Consider the following 22289-nt stretch of genomic DNA (forward strand, 5'->3'; position numbering starts at 1 on the left):
GATCTCAGGGTCATGAATTTAAGCCCCACATTGGGTACCATGCTGAGTGTGGAACCTACTTTTAAAAAGTGGGGTGGGGGAGGCTGAGTTGCTCAGTCAATTAAGCATCCGACTCTTGATTTTGCCTCAGGTCGTGATCTCAGAGTCATGGTATCAAGCCCCACATCTGGCTCCATGCTCTGCAGGCAGTCTATTTGAGATTCCCTCCCTGTCCCTCTCCCCTCACCCCGGCTTTCTCTCTCTCTCAAATAAATATTTTTTCAAAAAATGTAGTTGCTGGGGATCCCTGGGTGGCGCAGTGGTTTGGTGCCTGCCTTCGGCCCAGGGTGTGATCCTGGAGTCCTGGGATCGAGTTCCACATCGGGCTCCCTGCATGGAGCCTGCTTCTCCCTCTGCCTGTGTCTCTGCCTCTCTCTCTCTCTCTCTCTCTCTCTGTCTCTCTGTCTCTCACGAATAAATTAATAAAATCTTTAACAAAAAATGTGGTTGCTTGTTGCACCAGCCACACTGTGCACACATGCTCAATGGGCACGTGTGGCTATTAACTACAACATTGGACAGTATGGACATAGAACATTTTCATGATCACGGAAACTTCTATTGAATCATTCTGTCTTACATAATACAATAACTTGCAAACTTTGTAAAGAGCTTTCAGCTTTACAGGTAATTTCATAATGGTGACATTCCTCATTTGACTTAATACTGCTTCTTTCCCTTCCAACTCCTCCTGTGTTTCCCTGTGTAAACTGTGGTCCAACAGGCCTTCGCCAGCTGGTGTCCAATAAAGCACGCTTATGTGTATATATGTCTCTTTCTCCATGTGAATCTCTGACAACGATGTGAAGCTAAATGTCAAGTAGTTTTTGATAAGCTCTCAGGTATTTTCTATGCTTACTCTCATTATCGCTATGATTATAACTAATAAAGTGATGTTAAATAACCTCACAGATACAGCTTATACTCTTACTCTTAGTTTCCACACACATATCCCTGAATACCAAGTAAGAGATCCATGAGAGTTTAGAGATAGCACTGTAGGGTTGTATTAGTTTCCTATGGCTGCTATAACAAATTACAACAAACTTAGTGGCTTCTAACTACACAAAGCTACTCTCTTATAGTTCTGGAGGTCAGAAGTCCAAAACCAGTTTCACTGAGCTAAAGTCAAGGTGTTGGTAGGTCTGGTTCCTTCTGGCATCTCTGAGGGGAGAATGGTTTCCTTGACTTTTGTAGCTTCTATTTCAGCCTACCCCAAGGTTACATAAAGTTTCTTACTGGTAGAAGAAAGTTTTCCCCTACCATATTTAAGTACTTGGGGCTTTGGATTTAACAACTCAGATTAAAGCAGAAAGTGTTTGTTTGTAATCATGTTGACAGATCTTAAAATGTCTGACGATGCTGGTGACCCTTCAGCCACTGGAGACAAAGCAGAAATTGCCAAGATGCCCAAGAAGGAGTTTGTGCCTGAAGACACAGAAGCACACTGTGATTCAGCTATGATTTCAGATGAGCCGACAGCAGCTGATGGCACAGAAGATGGGCATGAAAATGCCACTGTTCAGGGTGCAGAGACTACTGACACTGGGCAGCATGAGCAGCCCCAACACACCAGTCCCATGGAGCCCCCCCTCAATGGAGAAGTGACTGAGGATGCACTTGTTGAATGCATTGACTCTGTCAGCTTTGAGGCAGAACTTGGATCTGAAATACCCCTGAAAGACCAGAATAATCCGGTAGGTGTGGTTCATTCAATTCAGTTTAACTACATTCTTATGGATAGCCACCATGGGCACAGTTTGGGGTATTTTCTATGCTTACAGGGACTGGGAGCAGCGGGGGGGGTGGGGATTCAGATACTGTGACATCACCTCTGTCATCAAAAAGGTGCTGTGTGGTGAGAAAAGGCGTACATGAGAATAACTGGTTATTATAATATTTGCATTTTGATAGTTGTAATAATAGTAACAGCCACCACTGACTGACTGGCTACGTCCTGTATGCCAGGCACCCCACTAGCCACTTTATATGTGATTTAATTCACTCCATACAATAGTTCTTTGCGGTTCTAAGCTGGATATTATTAATCTTAATTTATAGACAAGGCAATCCGCCTCAGAGATAGTAAGCAACCTAGTAAGATATTGCACCACTGTAACAAATGGAAGATATTGAAATATTGAACATAATGAGTCCAAGTTATTAATGAGCCTGATTCTACCCTAAACAAGTCAGTGTTTCTTTAGTATCACTTACGTTTTAACACCTATTTACAAATCCACTGTGGGAATCTCAAACCTTCAGATCACTATTTTATCATCACACACCACCTTCCAGAGGACCAGAGGCATCAGAGCAGGTTCATTGCCCTTTCCCTTTGATACCTGTACCTATCTTTCTGGGGGATAAGATAGGTCAGTGTCTCCCAGTTGGTACCTGGTACAACGTCAGTATGACCATCGAGCTGGGTTTTCTTGGCATCTTCACCTTCAGTCATGTGGGGGCTGGTGGAGACGGAGAGGCGCTCAGCATGAAAGAAGGAAGCAGGCCACTCCCTTCTAATCCTGCCTTCCAGAGTGATGGCACCGAGATGGGGAATCGGGGTTTCCCTCAGTCAGGCCCCAGCCCTGACTCATCTGGAGTGTACCACCACAGGTTACCTACTTGAAGGGACTCTACTGCATGTAATGAAGGGAGGAAACTTATCAGGGAACCAGGGGCCTAGTTTTTCCCCTTATACCTAATAGTAACACTATTAATTTGGGCAAGGCACCTAATTTCTCCAAGCCTTAATTTTTCCCTTTATAAAATGAAGAGTTTGCACTAGGTAGTCGTCTGACTAATGTTTTGTGGTTCTTTCATTTGAAATTAGGCTCTTTGTGCCTCAGTTTCCTCAAGGGGTTTGACTTTTAGAACTGTTCTGAGAGGAGATGGACTGCCTCAGGGAGGAGGGTGTTCCTCATGACCAGAGATGTTTAAACAAAAGCCAACAGTGGTTTTGCAGCGATGTCAGGGAGCGGCTCTGAGGACCAGCTGAGAGTTGGAATGAGATATGGTAAACATACAGGCAAAATGTCATGTGTGAGTTCCAAGGGTTCACGGACTCTTCAAAGCCATCTATGGACCCCCTAAGGGATTAAGCACTTTTAGACCGGAGGTTCTCAACTCGAGCTGAACATTTCAACCACTGGGAAAGCTTTAGAAAATGCTGATACTGTATTAGTCAGTTCTCTAGAGAAACAGAGCCAATAGGTTATATATTTAAAAATCCTATCACTATTCATACCCAGATACATGACTCTGGAACCTCTTTGCCCTGCACGCTATCTTTCTATTGTGAGAATCATTGATTCTCAATTCTTATTATAAGTGCTACTGTTAATAAATATCTTTGTACATTAAGAAAACCATAGTTTGACTACAGCATTGTGACCTAAAGAAACTACACAAGCTCCACTAATTCAAAATATATATGCTCCTGATAGATAGGTTATACATTCCAATTCCAGATTTCTAGTAATGAAAATGAGATTTCTAATAAAGATAGCACAATAGAAAGTTAGTAGGCTCCTACATATCTGCCTTCTTAATTTTTTGAGCAAACTGAATGAATCCTGCCTTTGAAAGCTCTTTATAAATTTCCTTAAACAATCATTATATGGTTTCTCTCATACAGGGAATATAAAAAATAGTGAAAGGGATTACAGGGGAAAGGAGAGAAAATGAGTGGGAAAAATTAGAGAGGGTGACAAAACATGAGAGACTCCTAACTCTGGGAAATGATCAAGGGGTAGTGGAAGGGGAAGGGGGACAAGGTGATAGGGTGATGGGCACTGAGGGGGCACTTGATGGGATGAACACTGGGTGTTACACTATATATTGGCAAATCGAACTCCAATAAAAAAATATACAGATAAAAAAAATAAATAAACTTCCTTAACGCGGGTTGCCTGGGTGGCTCAGTGATTGAGCATCTGCCTTTGGCTCAGGTCCTTATCTCACGATCCTGGGATCAAGTCCCGCATCGGGCTCCCCTTGGGTAGCCTGCTTCTCCCTCTACCTATGTCTCTGCCTCTCTTTCTGTCTCTCACGAATAAATAAATAAATAAATCTTTAAACACACACACACACACACACCTTAATGCTACAGGGTTAGAGCCAATTAGTAGACAGGTACTTCCCTCTTCTCCCTGCATAACACTGAGAGTTTTCAAGGACTTGAAAAGGAGTATTTCTTCATAATGAAGTATTACAAAACTATCTGGATTGAAGTACAAATATTGGCCACAGGGTTGGGACTGTGGCTCTGGGTGTATGTGTGTGGCATTGCACCAGGAGCTCAGATGAAACCAAGATGTGGGAGGAGTGCCCATTTGTATGTTTGTTCTAAGAAGATAGAAAACCGATACGGCTGGTGGAAGGGCCTTGCAGGAGGAGGATATCTCTTCTACCCAGGTCATATTTAAACCCTTCTAAGTAGATGCAAATTTTGTCCTTTTTTTTTTTTTTTAAAGGATTACCCAGAGAAGGGGGTTCTACTCTCTCTCTTGGTAACTTATCCTTTTAAGTTAATGCAAGAAATCAATTTTGTGCCTTGTCTTTAAGCATTGTTCATTTGCTCTATGTTATTGCCTTGCTGGATACTTATGAAAAATCCTTTTGCAATGATGAAAACAACTATTTTTCTCTTGGTCCAGAAGAGAATTAATTCTACAGAAAACCTTGAATCAAAAGTTCATTGACACACTGTCTGTTTGGAATTTGAACATAGGTTCCCTAAGGAGTGGCAGGTCCAATAGGAAGAAAGCCAAGCTCAAAAGCCTACTTGATCCCAGGTCTGTCTGAGCCTAAAAGAACCTCATTATCCTTTTAAACAAGCTTCTGTGGGGAAAATGCCTGTTTTGTAAATAACAACAACAAACTGGCCAAGTAGCCTTTGAGAAAGTATAAACCAGTATCTTCGAGGACACACTACATTTTGTGATAATGTGCTTAGATGTATATATATATATTTTTTTTCTTTAAGTGACTTGAATCTGCATGGTCACTTTGGGTCTGGGTCCCCTCAAAATCCACTTTATTAGCTACGCTTTGCCTGAGTCAGCCCAGTGGCTGTAACCTGGCAGGTAGAGGGGTGTGACTAGGAGAGGCCTGGAGAAGAGAAAGAGGCCAGTGGTTCTGGCAGCTGCTCAGCTGGCACCTCTGCTTTGAAGGATCATACCACTCACAGTTTATGCTCTCAAGAAGCTACCTCTGTCTTTGGTGCTCCTTTTTTTTCTCATCCATTATCATGTACAGACTAGAGGCCATTGAGTTGAGATTTCGTGCAGGATCTACTCTACAACATCCATGAGAGATGACCCCCAAACTCATTTGAACATTGGAGGTTAGATTAGACTCTCAAGGGCCTCTACATGCCCCATGACACCATGTATCGTGCCCAGGAATCTAAGCAGTGGAACTATCTTCAGGATGCCTACAGTCTAGTTGGAGAAGGGAGTGTTGTATGAAAGTAATGATAGCATATCCTATAGTACTAGACAGGGCAGACACAAGGGAAGCGTTAGATAGGGCAATTAGATCAATCTTCAGGAGTCGGGGACACCTTCAGCCTCAATTTAGAGATGTTTGTCTTAAGTGCTAGGCAGGAGTGACATTTATTTCCAGAGATTTCCTGGGACTTTATTATATACAGAACTATCAGCCCCTACAAGATCCAATCTAAATCGAATTTCTCTTAAGTTCTTAATACCAAGAAATGTTACCCAGAGTGGGAAAAAAGTCATCTCTACTGTTCAACACCAATATACAAGGCCAATTATGAAAGTAAAGAATTTCAACGTTATCACTAAAGGTACTCACAAAGGAAAAACATAGACTACCACTGGTTAGTGTTCTCCCTAGAAAAAGAAAATCAGAATGGATAAGAGCCATGAAATTGCTGTTAAGGGAGACGAAAAAGAGCGAATGTAGACCAGGATACACGATGACAGATTTTTGCCTCTTAAATAAATAAGTAGCATTTGCTCCTCTTCTTTTGGAGTATTTCCCCCTTAAAGCCTACTCTACATGATGGCACTCAGTGTTTGGCTTTGGTGGACACTGGTGCAATTTGGCCATATAGGGCAGTACTTCCTAAATCTGGTGGTGTATTGGACTAACCCAGGGAGATTGTTAAAAATTCAGATTCCTAAGCTCTACATTGAGATTCTTATTCAAAAGGATCACAATGGGAGCTAAGACTCTGTATTTTTAATAAGTTCCCGTAAGTAATACTCTTGCAGTCAATCTATGGGCCGGTGTTTGGGAACTACTAATACTAGGACACAGAAAGAGATAATCAGGGCATCAGATGAGACTAAGAAGATGGTGAATTCAGTATTGAGCATGCCATGGGACTTCCAAGTGAAGGCATTTTGTGGTCACTTAATTATAATAGCCTAAAGCCCAGGAGGGAGATTTGGAGGTTGTTAATACTTGGATGTTATTTAAGAAATGGGAGTGGTTGAGATTACCTCCAGTGTTATATGTTTATTAAAGAAGCACCGAGGCCAAGGCATGGGCCCTGGAAGGTTCCTGTCTCCAGGCCAATTTGGCTCTTAGATTCTTTTTGATAAGTTGTGGCAGCCAGAAGCTGAGATGGTGAGGGTTACCTCTTCTCTGCACTATCTTATCGTCACGTTCTACGAGGGAAATCAAACCACAAATCACACTGTACCATGCTGATATTTTAAAATTGAACATTAATTAACCAGAAGATTAAAAACAGTTCATGATTACTGTTTTTCATGGAGGCTTGAGAATGTCCCAGTGTTTTGTCCTTTTAGGTGCGTTGACCACTACCCAGAATGAGTTTCACTCGAGACAAATGCCTAGAATTCTAGAGGCAGGGTTTTCTTCCTTTTGAGCTGGCATCAAAACACTGGAATTCCCCAGAGTTCAGAGCTGGATAGAACCCCGGTTAGCACAGGGCAAAAACATTCTTATGCCCTGATCATAAAAAGATCAGCCTGGGTGGCTCAGCAGTTTAGTGCCGCCTTCAGTCCAGGGCCTGATCCTGGAGACCCAGGATCGAGTCCCACATCGGGCTCCCTGCATGGAGCCTGCTTCTCCCTCTGCCTGTGTCTCTGCCTCTCTCTCTTTCTGTGTGTCTCTCGTAAATAAGTAAATATATTTTTTTAAAATAAAAAGATCGAAAGAGGCTCTAAAATAAATTTAGCCATCAGTAACTCTTGAATATGTTTAATTTCACCAGATAGACCCCCTTTCAGATATTCAGAATGCTTGTTAATAGTTCACCATGTCTCCCAGTTAAAACCCACTTCTGCAATTTAGTATGCTAATTAGCAAAGCATCCAGTGTTAATTAAGTGACAGATAATAGAAATGCTCATTATAGATGCTTCTGGAATATGGCTTTCCTGATTAGGATATCAGCTGACCACCCTGAACTATGCATATTTTATTGGAATGCTGGAAGCACTTGGATTATAGCTTAATTAAGCGCTCCCCATAATATCACAATACGCATTTAGAAACTTCTAAAGTAAACTGAAATCATAAAGATAAAAGTTGGGCCAAAAAAGTAAGAGTCAGAAGACAGAGCCATGAAAATAGTAGTTTAAGAATATGAAGTGGGGGCAGTTATGCTGGCCAGTTCATAAATCAGTGAATAAAGTCAAGAAGATCTTTAAAATCTACTCAGTTGAAATTTTTTTTTTTAAACACAGGTAAGGGGCACTTCAGTGACTCAGCGGTTGAGCGTCTGCCTATGACTCAGGTCATGATCCTGGGGTCCTGGGTTCAAGTCCTGCATCGGGCTCCCCTCAAGGAACCTGCTTCTCCTTCTGCCTGTGTCTCTGCCTCTCTCTGTGGGTGTCTCTCATGAATTAAAAAAAAATATATATATATATGTATATATATATATATATAGAGAGAGAGAGAGAGAGAGAGAGAAGTGGTTAAGCTTCAGATGCTAGTGAAAGGTCATGAAATAAAATTACTAAAGGAAGCTGCTGTGACATTGATGAGAATGGTTTTATGCAGTACTGGTGGCCATGGGAGAGTACTGTGGCAGGTGGGAGAATGGAGGGGGGGGCGGGTATGGACAGTGGGCATTTTTTCTAAGAGGTGAAGAAGCAGGATGTAGAGCAGAAACCAGACTGGTTTTAAAGAAATATTTTGTCATTGTGATTTTCATTTGTTGATTTTTAAGGTGAAGGAATCATGTGCATGATTAAATTGGGAAGTAGCAGATAGAGAAAGGTTGAAAAGCCAGGAGAGAAGGGAAGACCAACCTATTCAGGCCCAGGGGGGTTCTGGTGAAGGTGATGATTTTAACTAAGAGGAAGATATCACTTCCATAATGCTTTAGAAGGGAAGGAGATAATTGTGAGTGGTGGTACAATTATGTTAAATTTGTGTTTAGATGGGTTTTTGGTATAGGCTAGTGTGTGTTTTGGACATAAAAGGGATTACTCGTAAGGTGCCTGGGTGGCTCGGTTGGTTGAGCATCTGACTCTTGATTTCAGTTCAGGTTGTGATCTTGGGGTCCTGGGATCAAGCCCCGCATGAGGCTTCATACTCAGTGAGAGTCTGCTCTAGATTCTCTCTCTCTCCTTGTGCCCCTCCCTCCAACTCTCTCTCTCCTTCTCGCTCTCTCTAAAATAAATAAATCTTTTATAAAAAATTTAAATACAGGGGCACCTGGGTGGCTCAGATGGTTAAGCATCTACCTTCATCTCAGGTTGTAATCTCCTGGTCCTGAGATGGAACCCTACAGTGGGCTCTTGGCTCAGTGGGGAGCCTACTTCTCCCTTCTCTGTCTCTGCCTCTCCCCCTGCTTATTCTCTCTCTCTCTCTCTCTCTCTGTATCTGTCTCAAATAAATAAATAGATAAATCTTTAAAAATATTAAAAATAAAAAGGACTACTCAGACTTTTAATTTGGTTTAAATAATTACTGTTCAATGTATTAAGGTTATAAATTCAAAAATGCAATTTCCTAGACTTTATATCCATTTCACAAATCTTACTCTATTTGAGTCTAGCAAAATTGAACAGGCACTTTCAAGAGGTTTTTGATGAATGGTCGGTCCTTTTTACCAACATAAATATGTTCAAATATTTTAAAACTGTGTCTATATAAATGCAATATATTCTGTTTTCTTTTTTAAGCACCTCATTTGTCTACTCAAACAAAACCTTGCTGAGTGTATAGGAAGTATTATAAACCTATTAAATTTGTAAATTAAATTATAGAGTGAAACTGAGGACGTGTTGGATGTTATACAATGTATAAACATAGGATGATTTCAACTTAAAATCAGAAATCTAATCATTCAATTATTCACTTTGTTTTTTTTAAAGTTTCACTCTCTTAGTGCAGAAAAGACAAAATATGCATTAAAATATTAATAGCATGATTTTGACACTTTAAATCTTTGTACATTTAATTTTAAATATTCCCAGAATAGAATAATGCATACTTCACCAAGGAGAAAATTACTGGGAAATAACTGAAGCTATTTTCAAGCAAGTATTTTGACAGAACTGCAGGCAGCCAGAGCGATTTCAATCTTCTTGAACATCACACTGAGCCCCTTCTTAGAGCAGCTCTGTCATGAGTAACAAAACTTAAAAATGAGTTTGATCTCACAGATATGAGCAATGGACAGTACCTGTTTCTTGATGTACTCAAGAAAATAAGACAACCAGGTGGATCTTTGCTCTTTTACAACAGGTACTTATGTTTCCATTTGAATGTTAAAGACCTTCAAATTCTATGGAATGCTAACATTGGTACATTTCTTTTCTATCTAATGATACATGTAAAGTCGATAGGCTAAAATAAATGTATTTTCCATCTAATGATAAAGACCTTTAAATGGGATGCCAGATACGTACATATATTTTCTATTTAAAGAAATTTGAACTTTATGGAATCCTGCATTCTTCATATTTTTGGGACCACACAACAATTGCAGATGTTTACGATCTTCAGTTGAGTTCTGGCTACCCTTCTTCATCAACCCAAGTCCGATTCACTCTTGTGAAATGAGTTCATCCTTCTGAGAGTTTATGAGGGGGGATGGAAGTTAAGAGAGTTCCCATCCAGTGGCCCCTGTTTTCTCTGCAAATTAGTATGTGAAGCTGTCTGTTAAAGGTGGTGGGGGTTGCATGGGATGAGGATGAGAAAAAAAGTTTTAAAATAATCATACTTGATCATGAAAGATCTGAATAGATCATGCTGCCTACTTCATAGACTCATAAGTGTGTGACATTAAAGCCATTTAAAGTGGAGATAAGGGGATCCTGGGTGGCTCAGTCAGTTAAGTGTCTGCTCACAGCTCAGGTCATGATCCTGGAGTCCTAGGTTTGAGCCCCACATCTCTCCCTCTGCCTACTGCTCCCCCCTACTTGTGCACTTTCTCTCTCCCTCTAATAAATAAATAAAACCTTTTAAAAAAATAAAGTGGAGACAATACTCAAGATGAGAATTCATGTTGAACAGTTTAGATGGTTTTTATATTAAATGTACACATTTAGTCATTTGAGTATTTGCCATTGATAGCAAATATTCTTTGCAGCTGATCACGAGGTCACAGCTCAATGTCAAAGGAGTTTTATTAATAAAGCAATTGAAGTAGTCATTTATACTGCAGAAAGTTCTAGACTCATTTAACATTTATTTTCATTTGCTAGTCAATTACCAGCTGTCAGAGCATATTAAGTATTATAAATTTGAGTCAGAAGCTGTCACCCCTAAGTGTGTTAACTTTCCCTAGTCACATAGGTAGTGATTTGTCCTGTGAAAGAATGATATTAATCACCAACTTACATCTGTCTTCATGATGGTATAAAATTGCCACTGGCTTCCATTGCAGAAGTGAAGTAAATCAACGTAGACACCAAAAATGAAAGCAGACAGTCATGAATCATGAGTATTTCCATTCATGTTAACAAGCTCCTCATTGTTTCCAGATAGAAATAAATGTCAGCCAACTTTCAAAGCTTTTTGCTTCTTAGTGTTAAAAAAATAGTTTTATTATTAATATTAATAATGATTATTATTACTAGTTAACATTGGTGAAGTATTTATTATGTGCCAGGCACAATGCTCAAAGCTTTATATGAATTATTTTTTTAATATTCACAATAATTGTGTGAAGTTATCGGTTCTTATATTTATGGTTCATATACTACCATTTGTCTCATTTTGTAATGAGTAAATGATGGCTTGAAAGACTCAAATAACTTACCCCAAATGACAGAGCCTGGAGTCAAGCCCAGGTGATTTAATTCCATAACCTTTTCTCTTGACAGTATCCTACACTGATGGTTGGTGTTTGATATTTACTAGGTGAATCAGTTAAGAATTTGGGCACAAATAACTAGAATCCAACATAGAATAGTTTACCAAATAGCAACTTATTTTTTCTCACTTAACAGAAAGAATGAAGACAGTCAACTACTCAAACATTGCTTTAGTAGCTCAACAGTAGTAGGACCAGTGACTCTATGCTTCCTTGGCCTTTCCCTCATGGCCACAAAAATGGCTGCTTCAGTTTCAAGCATCATATTCACATTCAGGGCAGAAAAAAAGGATGGTGGGAAGAGTTGGTACTGGCCATAAGTGTGTAGTTTATCATGAAAGCAAAAGCCTTCTCATTTACTTCTCATTGGCCCAAACTCTTTGACATCACCACCCTCATCTGCAAAGGCAGAAGGCAGCAGGGAGTAGGGGGGATCTGACTGATAGACAATCTTGGGTCAAAAGTTATAGAAGCTACAAACTCTGTAGGAATATTTCACTGAACTTCTTTCTGTTTTTGGAGGAAAGAGCTGTGATTTTCCAGTACCTAATGTATTACTCCTAATATAATCTTGCCTCATTTTCTTTCTTTCTTTTTTTTTATTTTTATAAATTTATTTTTTATTGGTGTTTAATTTGCCAACATATAGAATAACACCCAGTGCTCATCCCGTCAAGTGTCCACCTCAGTGCTTGTCACCCAGTCACCCCCAAACCCCGCCCACCTCCCCTTCCACCACCCCTAGTTAGTTTCCCAGAGTTAGGAGTCTTTCGTGTTCTGTCTCCCTTTCTGATATTTCCCACTCATTTTTCCTCCTTTCCCCTTTATTCCCTTTCACTATTTTTTATATTCCCCAAATGAATGAGACCATATAATGTTTGTCCTTCTCCGATTGACTTATTTCACTCAGCATAATACCCTCCAGTTCTATCCACGTCGAAGCAAATGGTGGGTATTTGTCATTTCTAATGGCTGAGTAATGTTCCATTGTATACATAAACCACATCTTCTTTATCCATTCATCTTTCAGTGGACACCGAGGCTCCTTCCACAGTTTGGCTATTGTGGACATTGCTGCTAGAAACATCGGGTTGCCTCATTTTCTAGACTATATTCCTAGATAATAAGGGAAAGCTATAGTTCCACTAACTGAATCCAGGGCTCAGCAGTTGCAAGTAACAGAAACTATTATATACTTAAGAAAATGGATGAATTTCAATCATTTATTCAACAAATAAATGTACTAAGCACTCATTATGTGCCATATCCTTGTCTAGGCTCTGGAGATAAATCAGGGAACAAAATATTTAAAAAAGAAACAGACTCTGCAGCAATCTTATGGAACCCAAAGATAGGAAGGCAGTAGGGCCTTAAGAAGGACAGGAAGCAGGGGCTGAGAAGCTGTCAGGGATTCAGCAGCTTCTCTGAGCGTACACCCTTCATTCTACTCACTCTGATTTCTCTTCATCCTTAGTTGGCATGTTGGATTGAATATGGTCACCCTACATTGCCTGAGTTTTCATCTTCTAGTCAGACAACCAGCTTAAGCTGAACCAGTCTCTCAATCTCCATCCCAATACTTAGGCAGAAGAATTTGAATCCACAGAGCCCAGGGACAGTGAGAGAGACAGTTACAGGGGTCATTGTGAGTGGAGTGGACACCTTGAACGGTGTCTGCCTCAGGGCGCCTGGGTGGCTCAGTCGGTTGAGCATCTGACTCTTGATTTCGGCTCAGGTCATGATCTCAGAGTCATGAGATGAAGCCATCAGCTCCACACTCAGCATGGAGTCTGTTTAAAACTATCCCTCTGCTCCCTCCCCAACCCCTCTCAAAAAGTAAATAAACCTTAAAAAAAATGTCTACCTCATAAGTGTACCTGTTTTGCTCTCCCCATCCCCCAGCTCATTGGTGCTTTTCTAGACACTTCTTTACCTGACATCCCAGAGCTCCCTCCTATCACCTCAGAGATCTGAAAGTTACCTCTACCTGAAAGAGAATATTTGTTTAGTTGTGTCAGAGTTGCCAGAGTTTTGAACTTCTTCAAATCACTTTTGTGCCCTAAGGTATTAAATGGTTTCCCCCTAGAGCCTTGTCCCTCTCTTCCAGACAAGGGGACATATGGGCCTTTGTTAACATCAGACTCCCTTCCTCTCACTTCAAGCTGAGCCAGTTGAAGCCAACACCACTACTAAACAATTTTGTTCCAAAGTACACATTGAAATGTGGGTTGGTGTATTCTTTTATGGCCCTTATAAACTTTAAGCCAGAGAGATATGGTTACTGGTAACTTCTTTAAAAACCTTTTTGTTTCAAACCAATGAGTGTTTTTTCATTCCTGCATATACTGAATTGCTAACCTTCTGCTAATCTGTTTTCCTACAGACTGTGGATTCACCTTCACCTGGAGGGGGATGGGCAGGCTGGGGCTCCTGGGGCAAATCTCTGCTCTCATCAGCATCTGCTACAGTCGGTAAGAATTATATGTTGCATTTGAGTGGATGAAGTTCAAAAGCCTAATAATAGCATTTGACATTTTGATCATACCATGTACTGATAGAGCTTACCATTAGCCTGTGAGATAAGAAGAGCAATCATTTTCAGTGCTTGCCATTCCAAGTGCTTCGCATATATTGATACATTTGTTCCTCAAAATAGCCCTAGAAAGAGGTATTTTTGTTTTGTCCATTTTGGAGGTAAAGAAGGTGAATCACGGAGAGGGTAAGACTTTGTCCAAAGTCAGAAGTAGCTGGACTGGGCAGCCCTGGTAGCTTAGCAGTTTAGCGCCGCCTTCAGCTTGGGGCCAGATCCTGGAGACCTGGGATCCAGTCTCACATCAGGCTCCCTGCATGGAGCCTGCTTCTCCCTCTCCTGTGTCTCTGCCTCTCTCCCCCTCTCTGTGTCTCATGAATAAATAAAATATTAAAAAAAAAGAAGTAGATGGGCTGAGATTTGAACCAAGTAATATAGATTTAACCACTATATTATATTGCATCTTAAAATATAAGATTTGGGCTCTTCTATCCTTAAAGTTTTGTATTTATCCTCCCCCCTGAATGTTTAAAAATATACAACTAACCTACTCCTTGAAAGGATTTGAGGTATTTCAATAACATATGCAGGTATGAAGGATATAGAATATATATCCCAAGGCTGATAGAGTTACTATAATTGAGCACTGACCTTGACTCTGAGCTTCTTGGCTGCCAGTAGATTATCAATTTTTCATGGAATGATAGCCCAAAACTTAGTTTATCTAGATAAATTGCTTTTCCTGGTGTTAAATTTTTGGAGTCATTTCTTGTATTGTCTCTGTATATACAAAGAGAAAATATATTGGACAATGTCTTCATCGGTATGGGTTTGTCAAAATATTCATCGTGTGACCATTTCTCATGTGCATTCTTTGTAAGAACTGAAGGTGTAACATCAACATGTCTAAGCTAATTTAGCAAAGGCATTTCATCTTGAAGGTGGAGAGCAAGGAGCAGGACAGGGGAAGCCCCAGGTAACATAGCCGTCAGGTCATCTGAGTCAGGTGTTCTCAAGGTGTAGTCCATGGCTGTTAGTCCTAAAAGCAGAAGGGATAGGAAGCCAAAGGTCCTTTGCCCCACTCCAATGGACTGTGGTTCCAGTTTAAGGGCCAGATGTCTAATCTGATAGAACTTAGACTGCCTACAAGAATAGGTAGACTACATTCCTCTACTTCATGACTGGAATATCGGGGAACTCTGGCAAGAAGGAGATGGTGGTCAGATAAATGTTGGTCTTTGAGGAGACCCTGGAGAGCAGATTTTTTCTCTTGCTTATTGAAGGGGCCAGGTGTGCTGTGGATACTATATACGCAGATGGAAAAACCAGCCAAGTTAAAGTAGAGGGGCCTGTTTTGTTTTCTGATCAGGATAGAGTCTCTTCAGGAGACTGAAGACAGGTGCCTGGAGGCATCTTGCTTCCTAAGGAAAACATTTGAGCTTTTAATGGCTCTCACATGGATCTTGCCCCAGGATGCATATAAGAGTGACATGCTTTCTGACCCCAAAGCTAAAACTGCGGGGTTCCAAAAGTTTTTGACACTTGATAAGCCATAGAACGGTAAATAATATGGTTACCAAATTATACAGCTCTCCTCATGGTTCAGATCATAAAACATCAAGTATTCTGGGTGCTTCTAGCAGTACAAATCATGTCCAGAGCTGCCCTGCCCTTATAATGAATTCGGTGCTTTGAAAGTTTCTATTATAGGAAAGATTTACTTTCTCATTAAAAATTTAAATATAAGCTCCTTCCACAGTAGACTATGAAGCCAGCTGCCCCTTGGGTAGCAGTTCAGGTGTTTTTGGTACACGTACAGGTGCCCCTACCTGTACCTGTTCTGCTACCAGCTGGTATGTTTGCTGTTGTGTCTCATCAGTCAGCAGCTATGTCTACTCCTTTGACTTGAGCTTCACTGGATCCTTACAGAGTTTTCCACCCACCGATGGACAGCTTGCCTGTTAAATTTACCGTCCATTATCTTCTTAGGTGTCCTGTTGTAATCTGACCTTTGCACGAATAGAGCTGAGTGCAGCTGTGGTCCAGTGGACTGCGTTCCAGGGCCTCTGGGTTTTGTTACTGGTTCAAGTGCAACCAGTATATGATGCTTGCTTTAGTGCTTAAAAAGCAGGCCGTGATTCCTGTGGCAGGTCCCACCTCATACTGGTGGGACATTTCATCTTTTAATCTGATCTGAAGTCAGTGTATTTAACCTGTAGCCTGGGCTTGTATTTGCTGTTACTCTTGAAGTTTCCCTGTGTCTAAGGCACCATGAAGATGAGAAATGCTTGGACCTTGTTAATGTTGCAGCCGCGTAAAATCTCTGGTGGTTCTCTCCTGGCTTTGTGCAGTAATTGATCTGGAAAAGCCTAGAGAGAGAATTGTCATGGACCAGCAGGATCCTTGTGCTGCTCACTGTTGCCACTTTCCCTTCTGTGGTTGGTGCAGATACAGTTTTTCTGAGACTATATGACATTTGCACATCACCCCATAAACTATCAGAATGAAGTTGAATATAACCTCTTATATTCATTGCTACTGCTGTATACCAAATTGCCACAGATTTAGAGGCTTAAAATGATATGCGTTGATTATCTCAGTTTCTGTGGGTCAGGAGCTCAGGGAGGGGATAGCTGGGCTGTCTGCTGAGTGACCTTGCCGGGCTGAAATCAGTCAGCTGGCTGTGTCCTCGTGTGATATCCAGGGTTATCTTTTGAAGTTATCCAAGTTGTTGGCGAAATTCAATTCCTTGAGGTTGTAGGGTTGACCCCCCATTTTCTTGCTGGTTATTGGCCAGGGGTCACTCTCAGCTCCTACAAGCTGCCTTATTCAAAGCCAACAGGGTAATGTCACCCAGGTTTCCAATCTCTCCCTTCAGGAAGAGCCTCATCCCTTTGAAAGATTGTTTGATAAATCAGGCCCACCCAGGATGATCTCCTTTGATGAACTCAAATTCAACAGATTAAGGACCTTACTTAACTGAAAAGTCCCTTCACCTTTGCCATATAACGTCACCTAATCTCTGGAGTGAAATCTCATCTTTTCCACAGTCTTGCCCATGCTCAAAGGGGGACGGGATGACCCAGAAACTGCAGGTCACTCTCTTGAAACTACCTAGCACACTTCTGTTTTCTGTTCGAAGTCTTTCTCAGTTATATGACTAAGTCCGGAAACCTATTATTTTTTATGGCTCTAGCTACATGCTGGGGTGTTTAGATGCATTTAAATCTTGTTTGCATCCACAAGGTACAAAGGTCACATGAAGGGGCTCAAAGACATTTTGAAATGCTGATGCCTATTCTAAGAATCCTATTAGACAAATTGGAGCTATCTTTAGAAAAGCAGAGCCAGGGGGCACCTGGGTGGCTCAGTGGTTGAGTGTCTGCCTTTGGCTCAGGTCCTTGTGATCCCGGGGTCCTGGGATCGAGTCCCACATCACACTCCCTGCGGGGGACCTGCTTCTACCTCTGCTTATGTCTCTGCCTCTCTCTGTGTCTCTCATGAATAAGTAAATAAAATATTTTTTAAAAAAAAGAAAAATAGAAAAGCAGAGCTGAAACCTGTTTCTGGTTGTCACAACCCCAATGAATGCCAAAGCAATAATCCTGAATACCATCCCTAAGTTGCTCTGAAGGCATATTTTGGAGATTTCTGGTAAAGACATGGTATCATGCCTATCCATGGTAACAGTAACTAAATTAATAGTAATATGTACTTTAACACTGGGTAAGTATTTCTCTGTGGACATGAGAGAGAACTACAACATGTAGCATCGGGAAAGGCTGAAGTTATGGGTTCCGAGGCTGGAAATGGGCAATCGTAATGGCTGGGAATTTGACTCCCAAAACATAATAGGGATCACTAGCATCCCATAAATGGAGGGGTGCCATAGCTAGGCTCATGGCCTGAAACAGAGGGTCAGAATAGGGCTTAAAAAGCTATGGGTACCATCCTGGATTGTCATCTACATCAAGCTGCTGCCTAGGGATTGAGAGAAGCAAGCCAGACACACTTTTATGTACAACCATAATATCTGCCTAAGACTTTGCAGTGCTAATAGGTCATTATCACAGGGCAAAGAAACATATTAGAAAACAGAGCACTCACAGCGATAGATGAGCTCTTGAAGGTTTATAAATTGCATGTGGAAAGTAAAGAAAGAAAATAACTGCATATTCCATTGCAATTGATTCCCACTTGGAAACCTCTTGTCACGCCCAGGGTAAATCCAGTTGCAGACAGGAGTGCAAAACACGTAGTCGGTAACAAAACACAGAGCTGTCATTGAACACTAGAAACAGAAACCAATACTTCTTACACTTGTTGAAAAACTGCAGTCACAGTAGTTTGAACTGTGCATAGTTAGCAAGAGAGTACTTGGAATTGAAACATTTGGAGAGTGGTTCTCTCTTGGAAAGGGCACTGGACCCAAGGAGTCACAAAGACCTGAGCCCTGGTCCTCACTGCTACTAACTTGTGATCACAGAGGTTGGTCACTAACTAGCAACACCATGCACCTAACCTCTCTCAGACTCAGATTCCTTATTTGGAAAAGTGTGGGTGGGGGAACTTGAGAAATTCTAAGATTCCTTCCAATTTCCGTAATGTGATGATTCCATAGTCTATGGCTATATATAGGAAGAGAAAGATACTTATAACCCCATGCTAAGTGGGAAAATACAAGAAGCTGATTGACTTTTTGCTATTCCTTTTATATTTTGTCTTTTGCCTCGCTACTTTGACCCCAAGGTTAAGGGAAAAACAAGAAAAAGTGACCTCCCCAATGCTTATATAAAATCAAACAGTTCTCAGCCAACAACTATTTTTGGAAAGACTGTAACTCTTGCATTAGCTTCATCTGCAGCTACACTGTCATCACATTCTAAGAAAACTTGATCACCTGCCACCCCTGCCTTTAGACAAGTTCATAAAATGAAATTAAAATGGTTATTATTTTAGATCCAGGCAGAAACCAGAATGGGAAAGCATAAAAAAATTATTATTTTCACAATCATTTCAAAGTGATACTGTGAGAACCAGATGTGATTTCCTGCCAGCATCTTAGAGACCTGACTTATTCCTAGACTATATTGCTAAGCTAAGGGATAGATAACCTGACAATCAACGTGAAAGTCGACAATGCTGAAACATACATGAATATACCAAGGTAAAGATTCTTCTATAGCAGAATAGAGCAAGTTCTTTCTAGATACCACAAATGTCCTGAATGTTTAGTTTTTTTTTATTTTTAAATTTATTTTGTAAAGATTTTATTTATTTATTCATTAGAGACAGAGAGAGAGAGAGAGAGAGAGAGAGAGAGAGAGAGAGAATGGCAGACATAGGCAGAGGGAGAAGCAGGCTCCATCAGGAAACCTGATGGTGGGACTCGATCCCGGGACTCCAGGATCACACCCTGGGCCTGAAGGCAGACGCTCAACCGCTGAGCCACCCAGGCATCCCAGTTTGTTTGTTTTTAATTCTAGTTTTGACAGTTTTAGAAGTCTAAACACCCTATATAGGACTACCTGAGAGGCGAGAGGTGTATCTGATGTCTATATTTACCTTTTCAAAATTACAGTCTTCCTGTTTCCCACCCTCTTCCAAGTTACACAGTTTTCCCCTTCTGCACATTTTAATGAAACCCTTCTACCAGCCCTGTCAGAAATAATGACAGCATTTTATTCCAGAGAATGGCAAACTTGTCAAAATCATACTACAATGAGAACTCTTAAAGGGACAAATCACTATCGATATCACATGGATTCATTTTTGAAGGTGACATCGCTGATGATGTGAAAATTCTCAAGAATTGTCAATACAAAAGATTACAGGATTATTGGTTGGTGCATGGAGTTTGTTCACGATCATTTACAATCTATGAATAAGACCCAGGAGTTAGTGAATCTCTCTCTCTCTCTCTCTCTCTCTCTCTCTCTCTCTCTTTTTTTTTTTTTAGTTAATGAATCTCTGATGGCCAGGCATACCCTCTCAGTTCAGAGACTCTTGTCAAATTTTTAAAAATTTTATTTATTTATTCATGAGAGACACAATGAAACAGAGGCAGAGACACAGGCAGAGAGAGAAACAGGCTCCCTGCAGGGAGCCCAATATGGGACTCGATCCCAGGACTCCGGAATTATGCCCTGAGCCAAAGGCTGATGCTCAGCTGCTGAGCCACCCAGGCGCCCCATCAATGCTGAACCTAAAAAAAAGTGAATATCTGATTACAGAGTGGACACCAACCCTCATTATGGAGAGAGAAGACTTTTCCAGAAGAAAGTTTGAATGCCTCCTCTTTTTGCTGCACTGACGTTTGCTTTAGCTGAGTGAAGCAACATCATCAGTGTGTTTTTCTAAACAATGACTCCTCACAACTTTTTATACTATCTTCAATTCCTTGATAGGAGTCTGAGATGAAGCAGGTATTTCCAAACTATCGTATTTCTCAAAAACTCACCCAGAGTGTAAATTGATGCAACTTTCAGAAAAGCAGTTAGCACTGTCCTTAAAATTTGATATGCACATAACTTCTAACCCAATAGTTCTGTTGATCTGTTGCAAAAATTCTTTAATATATATAAAGATGTTCAATGTCGAATTCACCCAGCAAATACTGTGCCAGATGCTATTGTAGGCACTTGATATAAGCAGTGACAAATGACACAAAGATCCTCACCCTTGTAGGCCTTACATACGAGTGGGAGGAGACAGACAATAAACAATACATTACAGTGAACAGTAAAATAACAAAGATGGCTAGAAGCTGGCAAGTCCACGAAAAACATAAAATGGAGTTAAGGTTTTAAAATGATGGTGAAGGATAGTCCTCAAGGAGGTGATATTTGAGCAAAGACCTAAAGGAGGTGAGGGTGTTCACCCAGCAGATGTGAAAAACTTGAAACACCCCAAGTATGCACCCACAGAGAATGTTAAAATGTGACATGGCCATTTGGAAGAATAATCTGTGCAACCATTAAAAAGAAGGAAGCAGATAGATCAGTGTTCTAGATCATATGTCCAGGAGAGACACAAGCAGAGATTAGGCTGTGGGAGTTTCTGTGTGAAGTGCTGTCAGGAGGAAGCCTTGTAGGAAAGTGAATTGGGAAGCAGAACTGAGCCATAGGAGAAGCTGAACTATAATGCAGTTGTGTCTGAGGCCTCTGCCTGCCTCAGCCCTAGGGAGCTGAGGGGGTTGGGGGTCAGGATGACTCCTCAAAGATGTCTTGCATTGATGCAGAGGAGCACTTGCATGTGCTGAGACCTCCGCTGTATATTTTGAAGTGGGAGAAGCCAGATCCAGAACACTTCGAAGTAGGTATACTTTTTAAGATTTTTTATGAAAGAAATCACAAGAAACAAATAAGAGCTGTTATCTTTAGAGGGAAATGGGGGGTGGGGTGGTGAGGAGGAAGGCAGAGTCACTTAAAGTCTTTTAAGAGCGCCAAGCAACTTTCTGTTTGAAGTTCCTCATATCACAGCAAATGCAGTGAAATATAGCCACATGCCTCATTAAATACATAATTTACATATAACTATGTAAGAGTTGGATTCATTTAACTACAGTTGGTCCAGTTGACCTTATATCACATTTTGAATACATTGAAGTAAATATTGAATAGTTTGGCAAATTTTCCTTTTTTTTTTTTTTTTTTTGTCTTTTAGAAGCAAAACTTTTTTTTCAGGGCTTAAATATTTCCATAGGGTGTGCCTGGGTGGCTCAGTAGGTTGAGGGTCTGACTCTTGATCTCAGCTCAGGTCCCATAGGCCCTTATAAGTTCATGGACTCTGTTACCTATTATGTTAGTTAAGTCAGAAGTGGTCGAGGGAGAAAGAGACTAGTCCACTCTCTGTAGTCTGTGTTTTTAAACTCTTTGAATTTGGTAATATGTACATTTTTTGTTTTAAAAACCAACCAGAAGGGTGCCAGGTGGCTCAGTCTTTTAAGCGTCGGACTCTTGATTTCGGCTCAGGGTCATGGGATCAAGCCCTGCCTCAGTCTCCATATTCAGCCTGTAGTCTGTTTGGGGCTCTCTCTGTCTTCTTCTGCCCTTCCCCCTGCTTGTACTCTCTCTGTATCTCTCTAAACAAATGGATAAAATCTTTAAAAATAAATAAAAAACTTTAAAATCAAAATCAACCAGATATATCAGGAAAGTGAGATTACGAGATTTTTTAAAAACTTATTTTTTATGTATCCATTTTTTAAAGGAAATGAAAAAAAAAAGGAAACATCACATTAAAAATTAAAGCACGGAGGGAGCCCTCTGAATGAGTTAGTTGATGCCCTATTTACAGGTGCTTTACTATAGGGGACCACTAGAAAGTACCCCTAGAGCTAGTCAGTCATCCAGGGTGGTGCAGGGAACTGCTTTTGCTTCCATAAGTTACCACTTGGCCAGAGAGACCCTCTCAACCCCAACAATTTTTTTTTAATTTGTTTTTA

General features: G+C 40.7%; 1 protein-coding gene across 4 annotated transcripts in view; it reads left to right on the forward strand.

Moving 5' to 3' along the window:
* Window positions 1–22289, forward strand: part of FAM114A1 (family with sequence similarity 114 member A1) — a 70510-nt gene that overhangs the window by 7333 nt on the left and 40888 nt on the right. For all 4 annotated transcript variants that reach the window (XM_055326637.1, XM_055326636.1, XM_055326639.1 and 1 more), the window contains exons 2-3: window positions 1381–1736; window positions 13697–13784. In XM_055326637.1, coding sequence (XP_055182612.1) covers window positions 1389–1736; window positions 13697–13784 — 436 coding nt within the window. In that variant the 5' untranslated portion in view covers window positions 1381–1388. The remainder of the gene's footprint in view (window positions 1–1380; window positions 1737–13696; window positions 13785–22289) is intronic.

The sequence above is a fragment of the Nyctereutes procyonoides genome, unplaced genomic scaffold (assembly GCF_905146905.1).
Source record: "Nyctereutes procyonoides isolate TBG_1078 unplaced genomic scaffold, NYPRO_anot_genome, whole genome shotgun sequence".
In the NCBI taxonomy this organism is placed as follows: domain Eukaryota; kingdom Metazoa; phylum Chordata; class Mammalia; order Carnivora; family Canidae; genus Nyctereutes; species Nyctereutes procyonoides.